This window comes from Hyperolius riggenbachi, chromosome 10 (assembly GCF_040937935.1).
Source record: "Hyperolius riggenbachi isolate aHypRig1 chromosome 10, aHypRig1.pri, whole genome shotgun sequence".
Taxonomy (NCBI): domain Eukaryota; kingdom Metazoa; phylum Chordata; class Amphibia; order Anura; family Hyperoliidae; genus Hyperolius; species Hyperolius riggenbachi.
The window spans coordinates 273,750,438-273,766,512 of NC_090655.1; the positions used below are offsets into that span (position 1 = coordinate 273,750,438).

A 16,075-nucleotide genomic window follows, 5' to 3' on the forward strand; every position below is an offset into this window, starting at 1 on the left:
CTGTACACAGATTGGTCACAGTAGGGGTGACTTAGTGTTACTGGCCTGTAATAAGCTGATAATGGTCACTGTACATTACTGTACACAGATTGGTCACAGTAGGGGTGACTTAGTGTTACCGGCCTGTAATAAGCTGATAATTGTCACTGCACATTACTGTACATAGATTGGTCACAGTAGGGGTGACTTAGTGTTACCGGCCTGTAATAAGCTGATAATGGTCACTGTACATTACTGTACACAGATTGGTCACAGTAGGGGTGACTTAGTGTTACCAGCCTGTAATAAGCTGATAATGGTCACTGTACATTACTGTACACAGATTGGTCACAGTATGGGTACCTTAGTGTTACCGACCTGTAATAAGCTGATAATGGACACTGTACATTACTGTACACAGATTGGTCACAGTAGGGGTGACTTAGTGTTACCGGCCTGTAATAAGCTGATAATGGTCACTGTACATTACTGTACACAGATTGGTCACAGGAGGGTGACGTGTTGGGGACATATAAAGAGGAAGAAGAGGAGACTGATGAAGAGACTGAGGAAGAAGAAGAGACATATGTGAGGAGTGATCAGCAGTCTATGAAGGAGGAAGACATGACGAGAACATATAAAGAGGAAGAAGAAGAGACCTATGTGAGGAGTGATCAGCAGTCTATGGAGGAGGGTGACATCATGAGGACATGCAAAGAGGAAGAAGAAGAGACATATGTGAGGAGTGATCAGCAGTCTATGGAGGAGGGTGACATGATGAGGACATGTAAAGAGGAAGAAGAGATATATGTGATGAATGATAAGCAGTCTATGGAGGAGGGTGACACGATGAGGACAAGTAAAGAGGAAGAAGAGACATATGTGAGGAGTGATCAGCAGTCTGCGGAGGAGGGTGACAAGATGGGGACAAGTAAAGAGGAAGAAGAAGAGACATATGTGAGGAGTGATCAGCAGTCTGTGGAGGAGGGTGACATGATGGGGACAAGTAAAGAGGAAGAAGAAGAGACGTATGTGAGGAGTGATCAGCAGTCTGTGGAGGAGGGTGACATGATGGGGACAAGTAAAGAGGAAGAAGGAGAGACGTATGTGAGGAATGATCAGCAGTCTATGGAGGAGGGTGACATGATGAGGACAAGTACAGCGGAGGACAATGTTACTGAGGGCAGAACAGGTGGGTGATCAGCAGTAAATATAGAATAAATGTGTATGTACAGTGGCTTACTGGCAGTAACAGTACAGACACCCTGATTGCTGTAGAGTTCCCTGTTCTGTTCTGTGGATAGGTGAAGGTGGTAAAGAAGTGAGAAACATCCTGCTACATTTCACAGCAGAAATACAATGTGGATAATGACTGTGTTACCGGCCTGTAATAAGCTGATAATGGTCACTGTACATTACTGTACACTGGTCACAGTAGGGGGTGACTTAGTGTTACTGGCCTGTAATAGGCTGATAATGGTCACTGTACATTACTGTACACAGATTGGTCACAGAAGGGGTGACTTAGTGTTACTGGCCTGTAATAAGCTGATAATGGTCACTGTACATTACTGTACACAGATTGGTCACCATAGGGGTGACTTAGTGTTTCTGGCCTGTAATAAGCTGATAATGGTCACTGTACCTTACTGTACACAGATTGGTCACAGTAGGGGTGACTTAGTGTTACTGGCCTGTAATAAGCTGATAATGGTCACTGTACATTACTGTACACAGATTGGTCACAGTAGGGGTGACTTAGTGTTACCGGCCTGTAATAAGCTGATAATTGTCACTGCACATTACTGTACATAGATTGGTCACAGTAGGGGTGACTTAGTGTTACCGGCCTGTAATAAGCTGATAATGGTCACTGTACATTACTGTACACAGATTGGTCACAGTAGGGGTGACTTAGTGTTACCAGCCTGTAATAAGCTGATAATGGTCACTGTACATTACTGTACACAGATTGGTCACAGTAGGGGTGACTTAGTGTTACCGGCCTGTAATAAGCTGATAATGGTCACTGTACATTACTGTACACAGATTAGTCACAGTAGGAGGTGACTTAGTGTTACTGGCCTGTAATAAGCTGATAATGGTCACTGTACATTACTGTACACAGATTAGTCACAGTAGTGGTGACTTAGTGTTACTGGCCTGTAATAAGCTGATAATGGTCACTGTACATTACTGTACACAGATTGGTCACAGTATGGGTACCTTAGTGTTACCGACCTGTAATAAGCTGATAATGGACACTGTACATTACTGTACACAGATTGGTCACAGTAGGGGTGACTTAGTGTTACCGGCCTGTAATAAGCTGATAATGGTCACTGTACATTACTGTACACAGATTGGTCACAGTAGGGGTACCTTAGTGTTACCGACCTGTAATAAGCTGATAATGGTCACTGTACATTACTGTACACAGATTGGTCACAGTAGGGGTGACTTAGTGTTACCGGCCTGTAATAGGCTGCTAATGGTCCCTGTACATTACTGTACACAGATTGGTCACAGTAGGTGTGACTTAGTGTTATTGGCCTTTAATAAACTGATAATGGTCACTGTACATTACTGTACACAGATTAGTCACAGTAGTGGTGACTTAGTGTTACTGGCCTGTAATAAGCTGATAATGGTCACTGTACACTACTGTATACAGATTGGTCACAGTAGGGGTGACTTAGTGTTACTGGCCTGTAATAAGCTGATAATGATCACTGTACATTACTGTACACAGATTGGTCACAGTAGGGGTGACTTAGTGTTACTGGCCTGTAATAAGCTGATAATGATCACTGTACATTACTGTACACAGATTGGTCACAGTAGGGGTGACTTAGTGATACCGGCCTGTAATAAGCTGATAATGGTCACTGCACATTACTGTACACGGATTGGTCTCAGTAGGGGTGACTTAGTGTTACTGGCCTGCAATAAGCTGATAATGGTCACTGTACATTACTGTACACAGATTGGTCTCAGTAGGGGTGACTTAGTGTTACCAGCCTGTAATAAACTGATAATGGTCACTGTACATTACTGTACACAGATTGGTCACAGTAGGTGTGACTTAGCGTTACAGGCCTGTAATAAGCTGATAATGGTCACTGTACATTACTGTACACATGATGTGAAGGAGACCAGGGAAGAGTCGCACTGTAATACCAGTATTAGGATAAGCGGGCAAACACCCTACATGTTAAAATGTTCAACTGTCATTATCTACTTGCCCAAGCCATGTGTACCACAAGCAATTCTGAGTACGGCAACAACCGTACTTGGCGAAATAAATCCATCTTGTATCTTGTAACACATGTATTGTAACCTAAGGAGGACTAACGTTTAAAAAGTAACTTTCATTTCATTAAATGAAAATTAAAATACTGAGCATGAAATATACAAAGAAAAAGCCATCCATATAGAAGTCAATAATTATCCATAAACCACAATGTCCAAAAAAGAATACGAAGTTTACGCATGGCATAGTGACATAAGTGGCGTGGCCACGCCCACCCGGAAGTCTGCTTGATGGTTATTTGCGGCGAATTTGGCGGAAGGGGGGGGGGGGGGCATGGTACAGTTCAGACCGAAAGTTTGGGCACACCTTCTCATTCAAAGAGTTTTCTTTATTTTAACACATGTGGAAGTATAATACATAACCAAAAAGTGTGAAACAACGGAAAATATGTCAAGATGTAAAGGAAGGAAGGTCCGCACCAATGTCTCCAAAATCGTTATATCGGTATATTTATTGAGGACGTATCCAGACATACAGAAAACACTTGACTAACATGTTTCGGACGCCAAGTCCTTAGTCATAGTCAAAATATGTCATATTCTAGGTTTTTCAAAGTAGCCACCTTTTGCTTTGATTACTGCTTTGCACACTCTTGGAATTCTCTTGGTGAGCTTCAAGAGATAGTCACCTGAAATGGTCTTGAAGGAGTTCCCAGAGATGCTTAGCACTTGTTGGCCCTTTTGCCTTCACTCTGCTGTCCAGCTCACCCCAAACAATCTCGATTGGGTTCAGGTCTGGTGACTGTGGAGGCCAGGTCACATGGCACAGCACCCCATCACTCTCCTTCCTGGTCAAATAGCCCTTACACAGCCTGGAGGTGTGTTTGGGGTCATTGTCCTGTTGAAAAATAAATGATGGTCCAACTAAACGCAAACCGGATGGAATAGCATGCCGCTGCAAGATGCTGTGGTAGCCATGCTGGTTCAGTATGCCTTCAATTTTGAATAAATCCCCAACAGTGTCACCAGCAAAGCACCCCCACACCATCACACCTCCTCCTCCATGCTTCACGGTGGGAACCAGGTATGTAGAGACCATCCATTCACCTTTTCTGTGTCGCACAAAGACGCGGTGGTTGGAACCAAAAATCTCAAATTTGGACTCATCAAAACAAAGCACAGATTTCCACTAGTCTAATGTCCATTCCTTGTGTTCTTTAGCCCAAACAAGTCTCTTCTGCTTGTTGCCTGTCCTTAGCTGTGGTTTCCTAGCAGATATTTTACCATGAAGGCCTGATTCACACAGTCTCCTCTTAACAGTTGTTCTAGAGATGTGTCTGCTGCTAGAACTCTGTGTGGCATTGACCTGGTCTCTAATCTGAGCTGCTGTTAACCTGCGATTTCTGAGGCTGGTGACTCAGATGAACTTATCCTCCGCAGCTGAGGTGACTCTTAAGGTGGGTACACACATCAGATAAAAGTCTTTGGAAAATGAAAGATCACAGACAATTTTACCCCCTTCCATGTAGTATGAGAGCCATACCTACACAGTCTATTCTATGGAGCTGAACTCCCCATCAGATAAAAATCTTTGCAAGATGCTGCACACAAAGACGCTGTACACATGCAACAGATCATTATCTGCAAAAGGTCAGTTCCTGCAAAATGCATTCATAGTCTATGATATCTGGAGGTCCCATACACACCTTGTTTAATGGACATTCATCTGCAGATCGGACAATTATCTGCAGATCTGAAGATCTATCCTGGTGGATCTGATCTGCAGATGAATGTCCATTAAAAAAGGTGCGTATGAGGATCTGCAGATCTCATAGACTATCAATGCATTTTGCAGGAACGGATCTTTTGCAGATACTGATCTGTTGCATGTGTACAGCATCTTTGTGTGCAGCATCTTGCAAAGATTTCTGTCTGATGGGGAGTGCAGCTCCATAGAATAGACTGTGTAGAGTATGGCTCTCATACTACATGGAAGGGGGTAAAATTGATCTGTGATCTTTCATTTTCCAAAGACTTTTATCTGATGTGTGTACGCACCTTTAGTCTTCCTTTCCTGGGGCGGTCCGCATGTGAGCCAGTTTTTGTAGCGTTTGATGGTTTTTGGGACTGCACTTTCAAAGTTTTCCCAATTTTTAAAAACTGACTGACCTTCATTTCTTAAAGTAATGATGGCCACTCGTTTTTCTTTACTTAGCTGCTTTTTTCCTTGCCATAATACAAATTCTAACAGTCTATTCAGTGGGACTATCAGCTGTGTATCCACTTAACTTGTCCATAACACAACTGATGGTACCAACCCCATTTATAAGGCAAGAAATCCCACTGATTAAACCTGACAGGGTACACCTGTGAAGTGAAAACCATTTCAGGTGACTACCTCTTGAAGCTCATCAAGAGAATGCCAAGAGTGTGCAAAGCAGTAATCAAAGCAAAAACTGCCTATTATTATTATTTATTGTATTTATAAAGCGCCAACATATTACGCAGCGCTGAACATTAATTTAGGTTACAGACAATATTTAGGGGTGACAAACAGCAATATGACAATACAGGAATACAAGAAAACCAGATCACACAGCACAGTATGAGTACAAGGTAATGCTTAGTCAGTCACTGGAGGGGAGCATGGAGATTAGGCAAGTTAGGTTCACTCAGATGCATTGCATCGGTGTACAGTAATGGAGGTGCATGATCAGGTAGGACACAAAAGGAGGAGGACCCTGCCCAAAGGCTTACAATCTAGAGGGAGAGGTAGGGACACGAGAGATAGGGGACCAGAGTACAGCTGTGGGTTTAGAGCACTTGTGAGGGGTAGTAGGCCAGAGTGAAAAGGTGAGTTTTGAGGGCCTTCTTGAAGATGTTGAAGGAGGGGGCTGCCCTAATGGGTGGAGGTAGGGAGTTCCATAGTGTTGGAGCAGCTCTTGAGAAGTCCTGGAGGCGTGCATGGGACTGGGTGATTCGGGGGGCGGTTAGGCGAAGTTCATTGGAAGAGCGGAGTGAGCGGCTAGGTGTGTACCTCTGAGTAAGATCGGAAATGTAGGTTGGACAGGTTTTGAGGACAGATTTGTAGGTCAGACACAGTATCTTGAATCTGATTCTGGACTGGATAGGAAGCCAGTGGAGGGATTCTAGGAGCGGATCCGCCGTGGTGGAGCGATGGGAGCAGTGGATAATTCTGGCTGCCGCATTCATGATGGACTGCAGTGGGGCTGTTCGGGTCATAGGGAGACCAGACAGCAGGGCATTGCAGTAGTCAAGGCGGGAAATTATGAGGGCATGAATGAGGAGTTTGGTGGTGGCAGAGGTCAGGAAAGGGCGAATCTTACAGATGTTACGAAGGTGGAAGTTGCAGGACTTAGTGAGGTTTTGGATGTGGGAAGTGAAGGAGAGTGCGGAGTCCAGGGTGACACCCAGACAGCGGGCTTGAGAGGTAGGGCGAATGGTAGTGTGGTTAACAGTGACATGCACATCTGGGAGGTTTGTGGATGGCCGGGGTGGGAAGATCATAAATTCAGTTTTGTCTAGATTTAGTTTCAGGAACCTAGCGGACATCCAGGAGGAGATCGCTGATAGGCAGGAGGAGACCTTGTCCATGGTAGTGGTGGATATGTCAGGGGTGTGGAGGTAGATCTGGGTGTCATCTGCATACAGATGATAGTTAAAACCCATGGAGGAGATAACCTTGCCAATGGAGGATGTGTATAGGGTGAACAGTAGGGGGCCAAGGACCGAACCTTGGGGGACTCCCACCGAGAGGTGGTTGGGGGTGGAAGAGGACTCATTGAAGACGGTCGTGAAGGAGCGGTTGGAGAGGTAGGATGAAAGCCTGGACAGGGCGAGATCGTGAATGCCCAAGGACTGGAGGAGTAGGGGATGATCTACTGTGTCAAAAGCTGCTGACAGGTCAAGGAGGAGGAGAATGGAGTATTTACCTTCAGCTTTAGCTAAGGCAAGGTCGTTGACCACTTTGGTGAGAGCAGTTTCGGTTGAGTGGGCAGGCCGAAATCCAGATTGGAGTGGGTCTAGCAGTGAGTTAGCATTGAGGTACTGGGTCAGGCGTTTGTGAACCAGACGCTCAAGGAGTTTTGAGGCAAAGGGGAGGAGGGAGATAGGACGGTAGTTGGAGGGTAGCGAAGGGTCGAGGGAGGTTTCTTGAGCATGGGTAGTACAGTGGCCTGCTTGAAGTCTGAGGGGAAGGTGCCTGTGGATAGGGAGAGGTTGAACAGGGTAGTGAGGACTGGGGCCAATTCCGTGAAGTGAGGCTGGAGTAAATCGGAAGGGATGGGGTCAAGGGGGGAAGTAGTGGTATGGGAAGTCTGCAGTAGGTGGTTGACTTCCTCGGTCGTAGTAGGAGGGAAGGATGTGAGGGGAGGATAGGGTGGAGGAGGAGTTGGGTGGGAGGGGGTTGGAGGTGAATATAGGAGATTGGATATTTCCTGGCGGATGGAGACAATTTTGAAGAACCTAGAATATGACATATTTTCAGTCGTTTCACACTTTTTGGTTATGTACTATACTTCCACATGTGTTAATTCATTTAATTCATAGTTTGGATGCATTCAGTGTGAAATTACAATGTTCATAGTCATGAAAATAAAGAAAACTGTTTGAATGAGAAGTTGTGTCCAAACTTTTGGTGTGTGTGTGTGTGTGTGTGTGTGTGTGTGTGTGTGTGTGTGTGTGTGTGTGTGTGTGTGTGTGTAGGTGTGTGTGTGTGTGTAGGTGTGTAGGTGTGTGTGTGTAGGTGTGTAGGTGTAGGTGTAGTACACACTATATATGTATGTATAGTACTCTGCCTCCCTGAGTAGCTGGAGTAGTGGTCGGTGTGTAATTACTTAAGCAGTGTCCTCCGCCGGCAGCCGTCTCCTCTCTACTTCCTGTTTCTCTGTATGACGCGTGATTACTACACGTCATACAGAGATCGGGTGGCCAGAGAGGAGCCTGCTGCCGGTGGGGACACATCGCATGTCGCGAGCAATCGGGTGAGTAATTACACACTTCACTGCTGTGCTCCAGCTCTGCAGGGGACCACAGGAGTGGGCCCATGGGGAGGGAGGGAGGATGATGTTGCCCCCTCCCCCCTCACAGTGGCACCTATACCTGCTACCTATACTGGGGGCATATATCTGCTACTTGTACTGAAAGCATCTATAGCTGCTACTTATACTGGTGGCACCTATTTGTACTACCTTATACTTGGGGCACCTATACCTGGCTACTTATACTGGGGGCACCTATACCTGCTGCCTATACTGGGGGCACCTATACCTGCTACCTATACTGGGGGCACCTATACCTACTTCCTATATTTGGGCCACCTGTACCTGCTACCTATACTGGCTGTGCCTATATCTGGCTACCTGTATTGGTGGCACCTATTCCAGGCTACCTATACTGGCTGCACCTATATCTGGCTAGCTGTACTGGTGCACCTATTCTAGGCTACCTATACTGGCTGCACCTATATCTGGCTAGCTGTACTGGTGCACCTATTCTAGGCTACCTATACTGGCTGCACCTATATCTGGCTAGCTGTACTGGTGCACCTATTCTAGGCTACCTATACTGGCTGCACCTATATCTGGCTAGCTGTACTGGTGCACCTATTCTAGGCTACCTATACTGGCTGCATCTATATCTGGCTAGCTGTACTGGTGCACCTATTCTAGGCTACCTATACTGGCTGCACCTATATCTGGCTAGCTGTACTGGTGCACCTATTCTAGGCTACCTATACTGGCTGCACCTATTTCTGGCTACCTATACTGGCTGCACCTATTTCTGGCTACCTGTACTGGTGCACCTATTCCTATACAGGAAAAGTGGGATACCAATACATATCTGGTATTGTTGCATCCAGCAGAATGAGGGTTTTTACAAACATTAACATTTTTGTCAGCAAATGTAATTTTTCTTTAAAGAAAAAAACAACAGAAAAATATTTTATTATTTGTCCCTTTTTTTTTTTTAACACATTTTTATATTGTACATTATATCTCCAGAAAAAGTACAACATTTTGTTTCAGTGTTTAAGCCAAATTCATTACGGAAAAACTCTATAATATGTCCTATTTCATGTAGGTTTTCTTGTCAAAAATCTTAAGTAAACCTAATGAGTGCAAAATGTCTACAAACTGCTTGGCAGTAGGTGTTCACGTTTAGGACAAATCGGCTGGCAGGGAAAGGGTTAAGAACCCTGCAATTAAAGCGGATCAAAGATGGAAAACTAACTATAACAAGTACTGTATATACTCGCGTATAAGCCTAATTTTTCAGCATAAAAAATGTGCTGAAAAGTTACCGCCTCAGCTTATATGCGAGTCAGTGGAGCAGAACGGATGGTGGAGCAGGTTTTGTTACTGGCAGAGGGAGTGTAAGGATTGTTCATTAGTGATCCTGCTTTTGCTAGCTGGCTCCCTGCTGTGTCTGTTCCCCCCCCCCCCTTACCCAGCATCATGGTGTGCAGAGTGCGCTGCTCACGACTACCTGTGTCCCCCCGGCTTGTGGAGGGGAGCGTGTAAGCAATGTGTCAGCGGTGCAATGATCGGGGATTCTTCCTGTGTGGCAATCGCTGTGTCTCATGTCTATCTAGTGGTGTCTTGAGACACAGCTGTATGATCATGGGGCACATCTGGCTATGGGGAGGGGGACTGACTTTTACGGGGGGCACATCAGGCTACTGTGGAGGGGGCTATATTGGGTGGGGGGGCTTATACGTGAGTCAATCACTTTTTCCTGGTTTCTGGGGGAAAGTGGGTACCTCGGCTTATACGCGGGTCGGCTTATATGCGAGTATATACGGGTAACTTGTCTATGTATCTTATCTAAAGTTTAGATAGTTTACACAGCAAATCTAGCTGCAAACAGCTTCAATAGAATATGAATATTTATTCCTGTGATACAATGAGGGCAGCCATGTTCTGTTTGTCACATTACACACAGGCAAGCTGATAGCATCTCCAGCCCTCAGCCTGTGACAAATTCACTCCCCTCTCCTCCTCCCTCCTCCCCTCTGCCTCTGAAATCTCTGGCTAGTAACCGCCTCCTCCTCCTGCCCAGACTGAGCTCCCATAAGTCCTTGCTACCTGGGACTGAGTGCCTTGGCGTTTTGGAGAAGCTGTGGGCAAGGCTTGTTTAGTTTATAGGGAATTAGAGTATTAAAACAAAACAAAAAAAAGTATTTGGCTTGAGGAATGCTCTATAAACTATATGAACACAAATATGCAATGAGTAAAAGTTTACAGTGGGATGCGAAAGTTTGGGCAACCTTGTTAATCATCATGATTTTCCTGTATAAACAAGAATGACAAGCGAAGCCTATTTGGGCTTTAGAAAATAATATCTCGGGACAAGTCAGATCTTTGGTGCAAAAGTATAAAAGTCCTTTATTTAACAAACATGCACATCATAAAAACAATTAAAATACAAATCTCCTGAATCATGCCAAATGTAATTGGCACTATCTCCCACTGGTAAATATATCTTATATATCCAATGACAATAATATTATATGGTGCATTCACTGGCAAGGCAGGGTGCTAAAAAACAAAATAGTGCACATGACCTAACACTATCCCCTAATACAAGAACAATGACACCAAATTTCTATCACTAAAAATTACATCCATACAAAGTGCCCAGTGCAGTAAACGGTGCGACTGTGTGCTTGCCTGCGCCCCCACCCAAAAATACGGACGCACGCATACACACATAATGTGCAAAAAAATCTTCCTTTATGTGTCCACAGACGACACAATATACATATCACTCACAAAATACCTAAAAACTATATTCAAAATGCAGAACATACAAAAGTGCAAAGGTTGAACAAAAAATGTTTTGCAAGAGTAAAATATGCAGAGGAAATTGCACCTAGAGTTGTGAAGAAAAAAGGCACCCACTTACCAGGGAAGTTCCCAGCAGGAGATCCAGGAGAGCGCCTTGCGCGGTCGCAGCTAGCGGCTGCTTCAGGAGCTTTTCTTTCTTGTATATATGGTGTCTCATTGAAGACTGATGGGCGTAATTTTTGCTGGCAATCTCTATGTGGCTAATTTGTGTGTTGCTTTTTGATTTTCCTGTATAAATCGTTGGTTGTTACGATAAAAAATGACAGTTACATATATCATATAGGAGACATGCACAGTGATATTTGAGAAGTGAAATTAAGTTTATTGGATTCACAGAAAGTGTGCAATAATTGTTTAAATAAAATTAGGCAGGTGCATAAATTTGGGCACTGTTGTCATTTTATTGATTCCAAAACCTTTAGAACTAATTATTTTAACTCAAATTGGCTTGGTAAGCTCAGTGACCCCTGACCTACATACACAGGTGAATCCTATTATGAGAAAGAGTATTTAAGGGGGTCATTTTTAAGTTTCCCTGCTCTTTTCATTTTCTCTGAAGAGTAGCAACATGGGGGTCTCAAAACAACTCTCAAATGACCTGAAGACAAAGATTGTTCATTATCATGATTTAGGAGAAAGATACAGAAAGCTGTCTCAGAGATTACAGCTGTCTGTTTCCACAGTTAGGAACATATTGAGGAAATGGAAGACCACAGGCTCAGTTCAAGTTAAACAAATCAGATTGTCTGTTTGGCTGTGCCCCTCTCCAGCATTTGAACCCCAAGCACCCAATGACCAACTGTAGCAGGTTTGAGGCATATGCTATTAACAGTGTAAAAATGGCAGCAATTTAAATATTGCCCTCGAAAATCAACAGGTAAATTTTGATTGGCTATTATCAGCTCCACCCACTTCCCTAAATATTAATCTCAGTCACACAGTGACCATTTGGGCAAAGTTTGAGAACCTTGCCATTAACAGTGTAAGAATGGCTGCACTTTCTATTTTCCCAGTGAAATCTGTTTTTGGCTCCACCAACGTTTTGTAACCTGGGCACACAGTCATTCAATAACCAACTTTGTGAGCTTTGGGGTCCTTAGTTTCAATAATTTTGTATTTTCCAAGTGAAATGAAACAAATCTGGCTGTGGCTCCACCCCCTTTTCTGAATTTGAACCCCAGTGACCCAATGACCAACTGTGCCAGGTTTGAGGCTTGTGCCATTAACAGTGCAAGAATGTTAGTAATTTTAATATTCTCCTTGAAAATCAACATGTGAATTTTGATTGGCTGTTGTAGGCTCCACCCATTTTCCTCATTAATCCCAGTCACCCAGTAACAAAGTGTGCAAAGTTTGAGAACCCTGCCATTACCAGTGAAGAAGGGCTGCAGTTTACATTTTCCCAGTGAAATGTGTACTTGACTCCACCCACTTTTTGTAACCTGGACACACAGTCACTCAATGACCAAGTTTGTGAGCTTTTGGGTTCCTGGCATCAAAATTGTGTGAATGGAAGCAGTTTATCCAGCAAATATATCTGATTGACTGTTTGTGGCTCCGCCCCTTTAGTGAATTTTATACCCCAGTCACCCAATGACCGACTGTAGCAAGTTTGAGGCCTCTGCCATTAACAGTGTAAGAATGGCAGCAGTTTCACCTTGAAAATCAATAGGTGAATTTTGATTGGCAGTTGTAGGCTCCACCCATTTTTCTGAATATTAATCCCAGTCACCCAGTGACCAACTGTGTCAAGTTTGAGAACCCTGCCAATACCAGAATGGATGAAATCAATCTACCAAATCTGATTGGCTGTTTGTGGCTCCACCCCCATTAGTGATTTTGGACTTCAGTCGCCCTATAACAGTGATGGCTAACCTTGGCACTCCAGCTGTGACAAAACTACAAATCCCATCGTGCCTCTGCCTCCCCGAGTTATGCTTAGAGCTGTCAGAGTATTGCAATGCCTCTTGGGACTTGTAGTTCCACCACAGCTGGAGTGCCAAGGTTAACCATCACTGCCCTATAACTAACTGTATCAGGTTTGTGGCCTCTGCCATTACGAGTGTTAGAATGGTAGTAAGTTTAATATTCACCTTGAAAATCTGAATTTTGATTGGCTGTTTAGGCTCCACCCTCTTGTCTTAATATGAATCCCAGTGACCCAGTAACCAACTGTGCAAAGTTTGAGAACCCTGCCATTAACAGTGCAAGAATCGGGGAGGGTTAGGGCTGTTGGGTATGTTTTATATTCTGGTTGTTCACCAGTGTTGTATTAATGTTGTTTTAAAACTCTAAACTTCGACTGTTAAAAAAAAAAAAAAAAAAAACAGTGTAAGAATGGTAGCAATGTAAATATTCTCCTTGACAATAGGTGAATTTTGATTCGCTGTTGTAGGCTCCACCCACATTTCTGAATATTAATTCCAGTCACCCAGTGGCCAACCTTGTCAAGTTTGGGAACATTGCCATTAACCATGTAAGAAAGGTTGCAGTTTATATTTGACCATGTAAAAAATGTAGTTGTTGGCGCCACCCACTTTTTCTTACCTTGACATACAGTCACTCAATTACCAAGTTTGAGCTTTGGGGTCCATGGTATCAATAATTTGTATATTCCCATTTAAATTAAACAAATCTGATTGGCTGTTTGTGGCTCCTCCCCCTTTCTTAAAACGAACCTCAGTCTCCCAGTGACCAACTGTACCAGGCTAGAGGCTTGTGCCATTAACAGTGCAAGAATGGCAGCAATTTTAATATTCCCCTTGAAAATCAACAGATGAATTTTGATTGGCTTTTTTAGGCTCCACCCACGTTTCTGAATATTAATCCCAGTCACCCAATGAACAACTGTGCAAAGTTTGAGAACCCTGCCTTTAACAGTGTAAGAATGGCTGCAGTTTATACTTTCCCAGTGAAATTTGTTTTGGCTCTGCCCACTTTTTGTAACCTGATACACTCAATGACCAAGTTTGTAAACTTTTGGGGTCCTGGCTAGAGATGTTTGGGTCGCGAAAAAGTTTGCGAACCGCAAAATAAACTTCAATGGGGAGGCGAACTTTGAAAAAAAGAAAAAATTCTGACGCCTAGAAAAATGGTGGAAAACATGTTTCAAAGGCTCTAATACCTGGAGGCAGACATGATTGAGTGAAATACACATCAAATGTCCCAGGCTAACATCTAGGTTCCACACAGACCCCTATTTTAGACCCTCCAACCCTTCTACCCCCTACCGGAGGGAGGAGGGTCTCATCTGCCAGGGAATTCCAGTATTTCAAAAACCAGCTTATATACCATGATAGGGATTTGAACCCAGGCCTCAGTGTATGGTAGGTAACTAACATATCCATTGTACCACCAACACTAGTAGCTGAAAGTAGCTGAAAGTAGCCTAGCATGTACCATTTATGCTTAATGCAAGAGTAAAATTAGACAAGACAAATAACATTTATATCACACTTTTCTCCTGGCAGACTCAAAGCACCAGAGCTGCAGCTACTAGGGCACACTCTATAGGCAGTAGCACAGATATGTAGCCAGACATGGCCTTGTATTTTGTGTTCAACAGTTGTCAAGAGAAAAATTAGACAAGATAGCAGTGTTAGGAAGACTTGCCTAAGGTCTCCTACTGAATAGGTGCTGGCTTACTGAACAGACATAGACGAGATTCGAACTCTGGTCTCCTGTGTCAGAGGCAGAGCACTTCACTATTACACCATGCATCCACTGCTTACAGATATGTAGCCAGACATGGCCTTGTATTTTGTGTTCAACAGTTGTCAAGAGAAAAATTAGACAAGATAGCAGTGTTAGGAAGACATGCCTAAGGTCTCCTGCTGAATAGGTGCTGGCTTACTGAACAGACAGAGCCGAGATTCGAACTCTGGTCTCCTGTGTCAGAGGCAGAGCCCTTAACCATTACACCATCCAGCCACTGCTTACAGATATGTAGCCAGGCATGGCCTTGTCTCTTGTGTTCAACAGTTGTCCAAAGAGAACCCAAGATAGCCAGGTAGATTCATCTCTCTCTCTCTCTCTCTCTCTCTCTCTCTCAGGGATGGTCACCGCTTTACGCGGAATTGTATTTTTGAGCATAAATGGATTGAACATAAATGGTACATGCTAGGCTGGCTTCAGCATGTAGTGTTGGTGAGAGAGAGAGAGATGAATCTACCTGGCTATCTGGGGTTCTCTTTGGACAACTGTTGAACACAAAATACAAGGCCATGTCTGGCTACATGTCTGTAAGCAGTGGCTGCATGGTGTAATGGTGAAGGGCTCTGCCTCTGACACAGGAGACCAGAGTTCGAATCTCGTCTCTGTCTGTTCAGTAAGCCAGCACCTATTCAGTAGGAGAGACTTAGGCAAGTCTTCCTAACACTGCTATCTTGTCTAATTTTTCTCTTGACAACTGTTGAACACAAAATACAAGGCCATGTCTGGCTACATATCTGTGCTACTGCCTATAGAGTGTGCCCTAGTAGCTGCAGCTCTGGTGCTTTGAGTCTGCCAGGAGAAAAGTGTGATATAAATGTCATTTGTCTTGTCTAATTTTTCTCTTGCATTAAGCATAAATGGTACATGCTAGGCTACTTTCAGCTACTTTCAGCTACTTTCAGCTACTTTCAGCTAGTAGTGTTGGTGGTACAATGGATATGTTAGTTACCTACCATACACTGAGGCCTGGTTTCAAATCCCTATCATGGTATATAAGCTGGTTTTTGAAATACTGGAATTCCCTGGCAGATGAGACCCTCCTCCCTCTAGTAGAAGGAATAGGTAGAAGGGTGGAGGGAGGAACCCACAAACAGGCTAATTAAAATCTCCCTAGCAGAGTGTGTAGCAGCTGTCCCTTAACTAATTAGTGTAGGCAGACAAGTGAGTCAAATGGTATAAGGACCTTACTTGGAGGAGGGAGGGGGGGAGGGCCTCCAGCATTGAGAGCAGTGTGTATGGCAATAATGTGTCTGCTGGCTGTG

The 16,075-nt window shown here is 44.0% G+C and overlaps 2 protein-coding genes across 3 annotated transcripts in view; both read left to right on the plus strand.

Annotated features, from left to right (window-relative positions):
- Positions 1-16,075, plus strand: part of LOC137537209 (uncharacterized) — a 240,790-nt gene that overhangs the window by 184,784 nt on the left and 39,931 nt on the right. The gene's annotated exons all lie outside the window — the stretch shown is intronic.
- LOC137535446 (uncharacterized) overlaps positions 1-16,075 on the plus strand; it is a 63,991-nt gene that overhangs the window by 42,895 nt on the left and 5,021 nt on the right. For both annotated transcript variants that reach the window (XM_068257276.1, XM_068257275.1), the window contains exon 7: positions 479-1,171. In XM_068257276.1, coding sequence (XP_068113377.1) covers positions 479-1,171 — 693 coding nt within the window. The remainder of the gene's footprint in view (positions 1-478; positions 1,172-16,075) is intronic.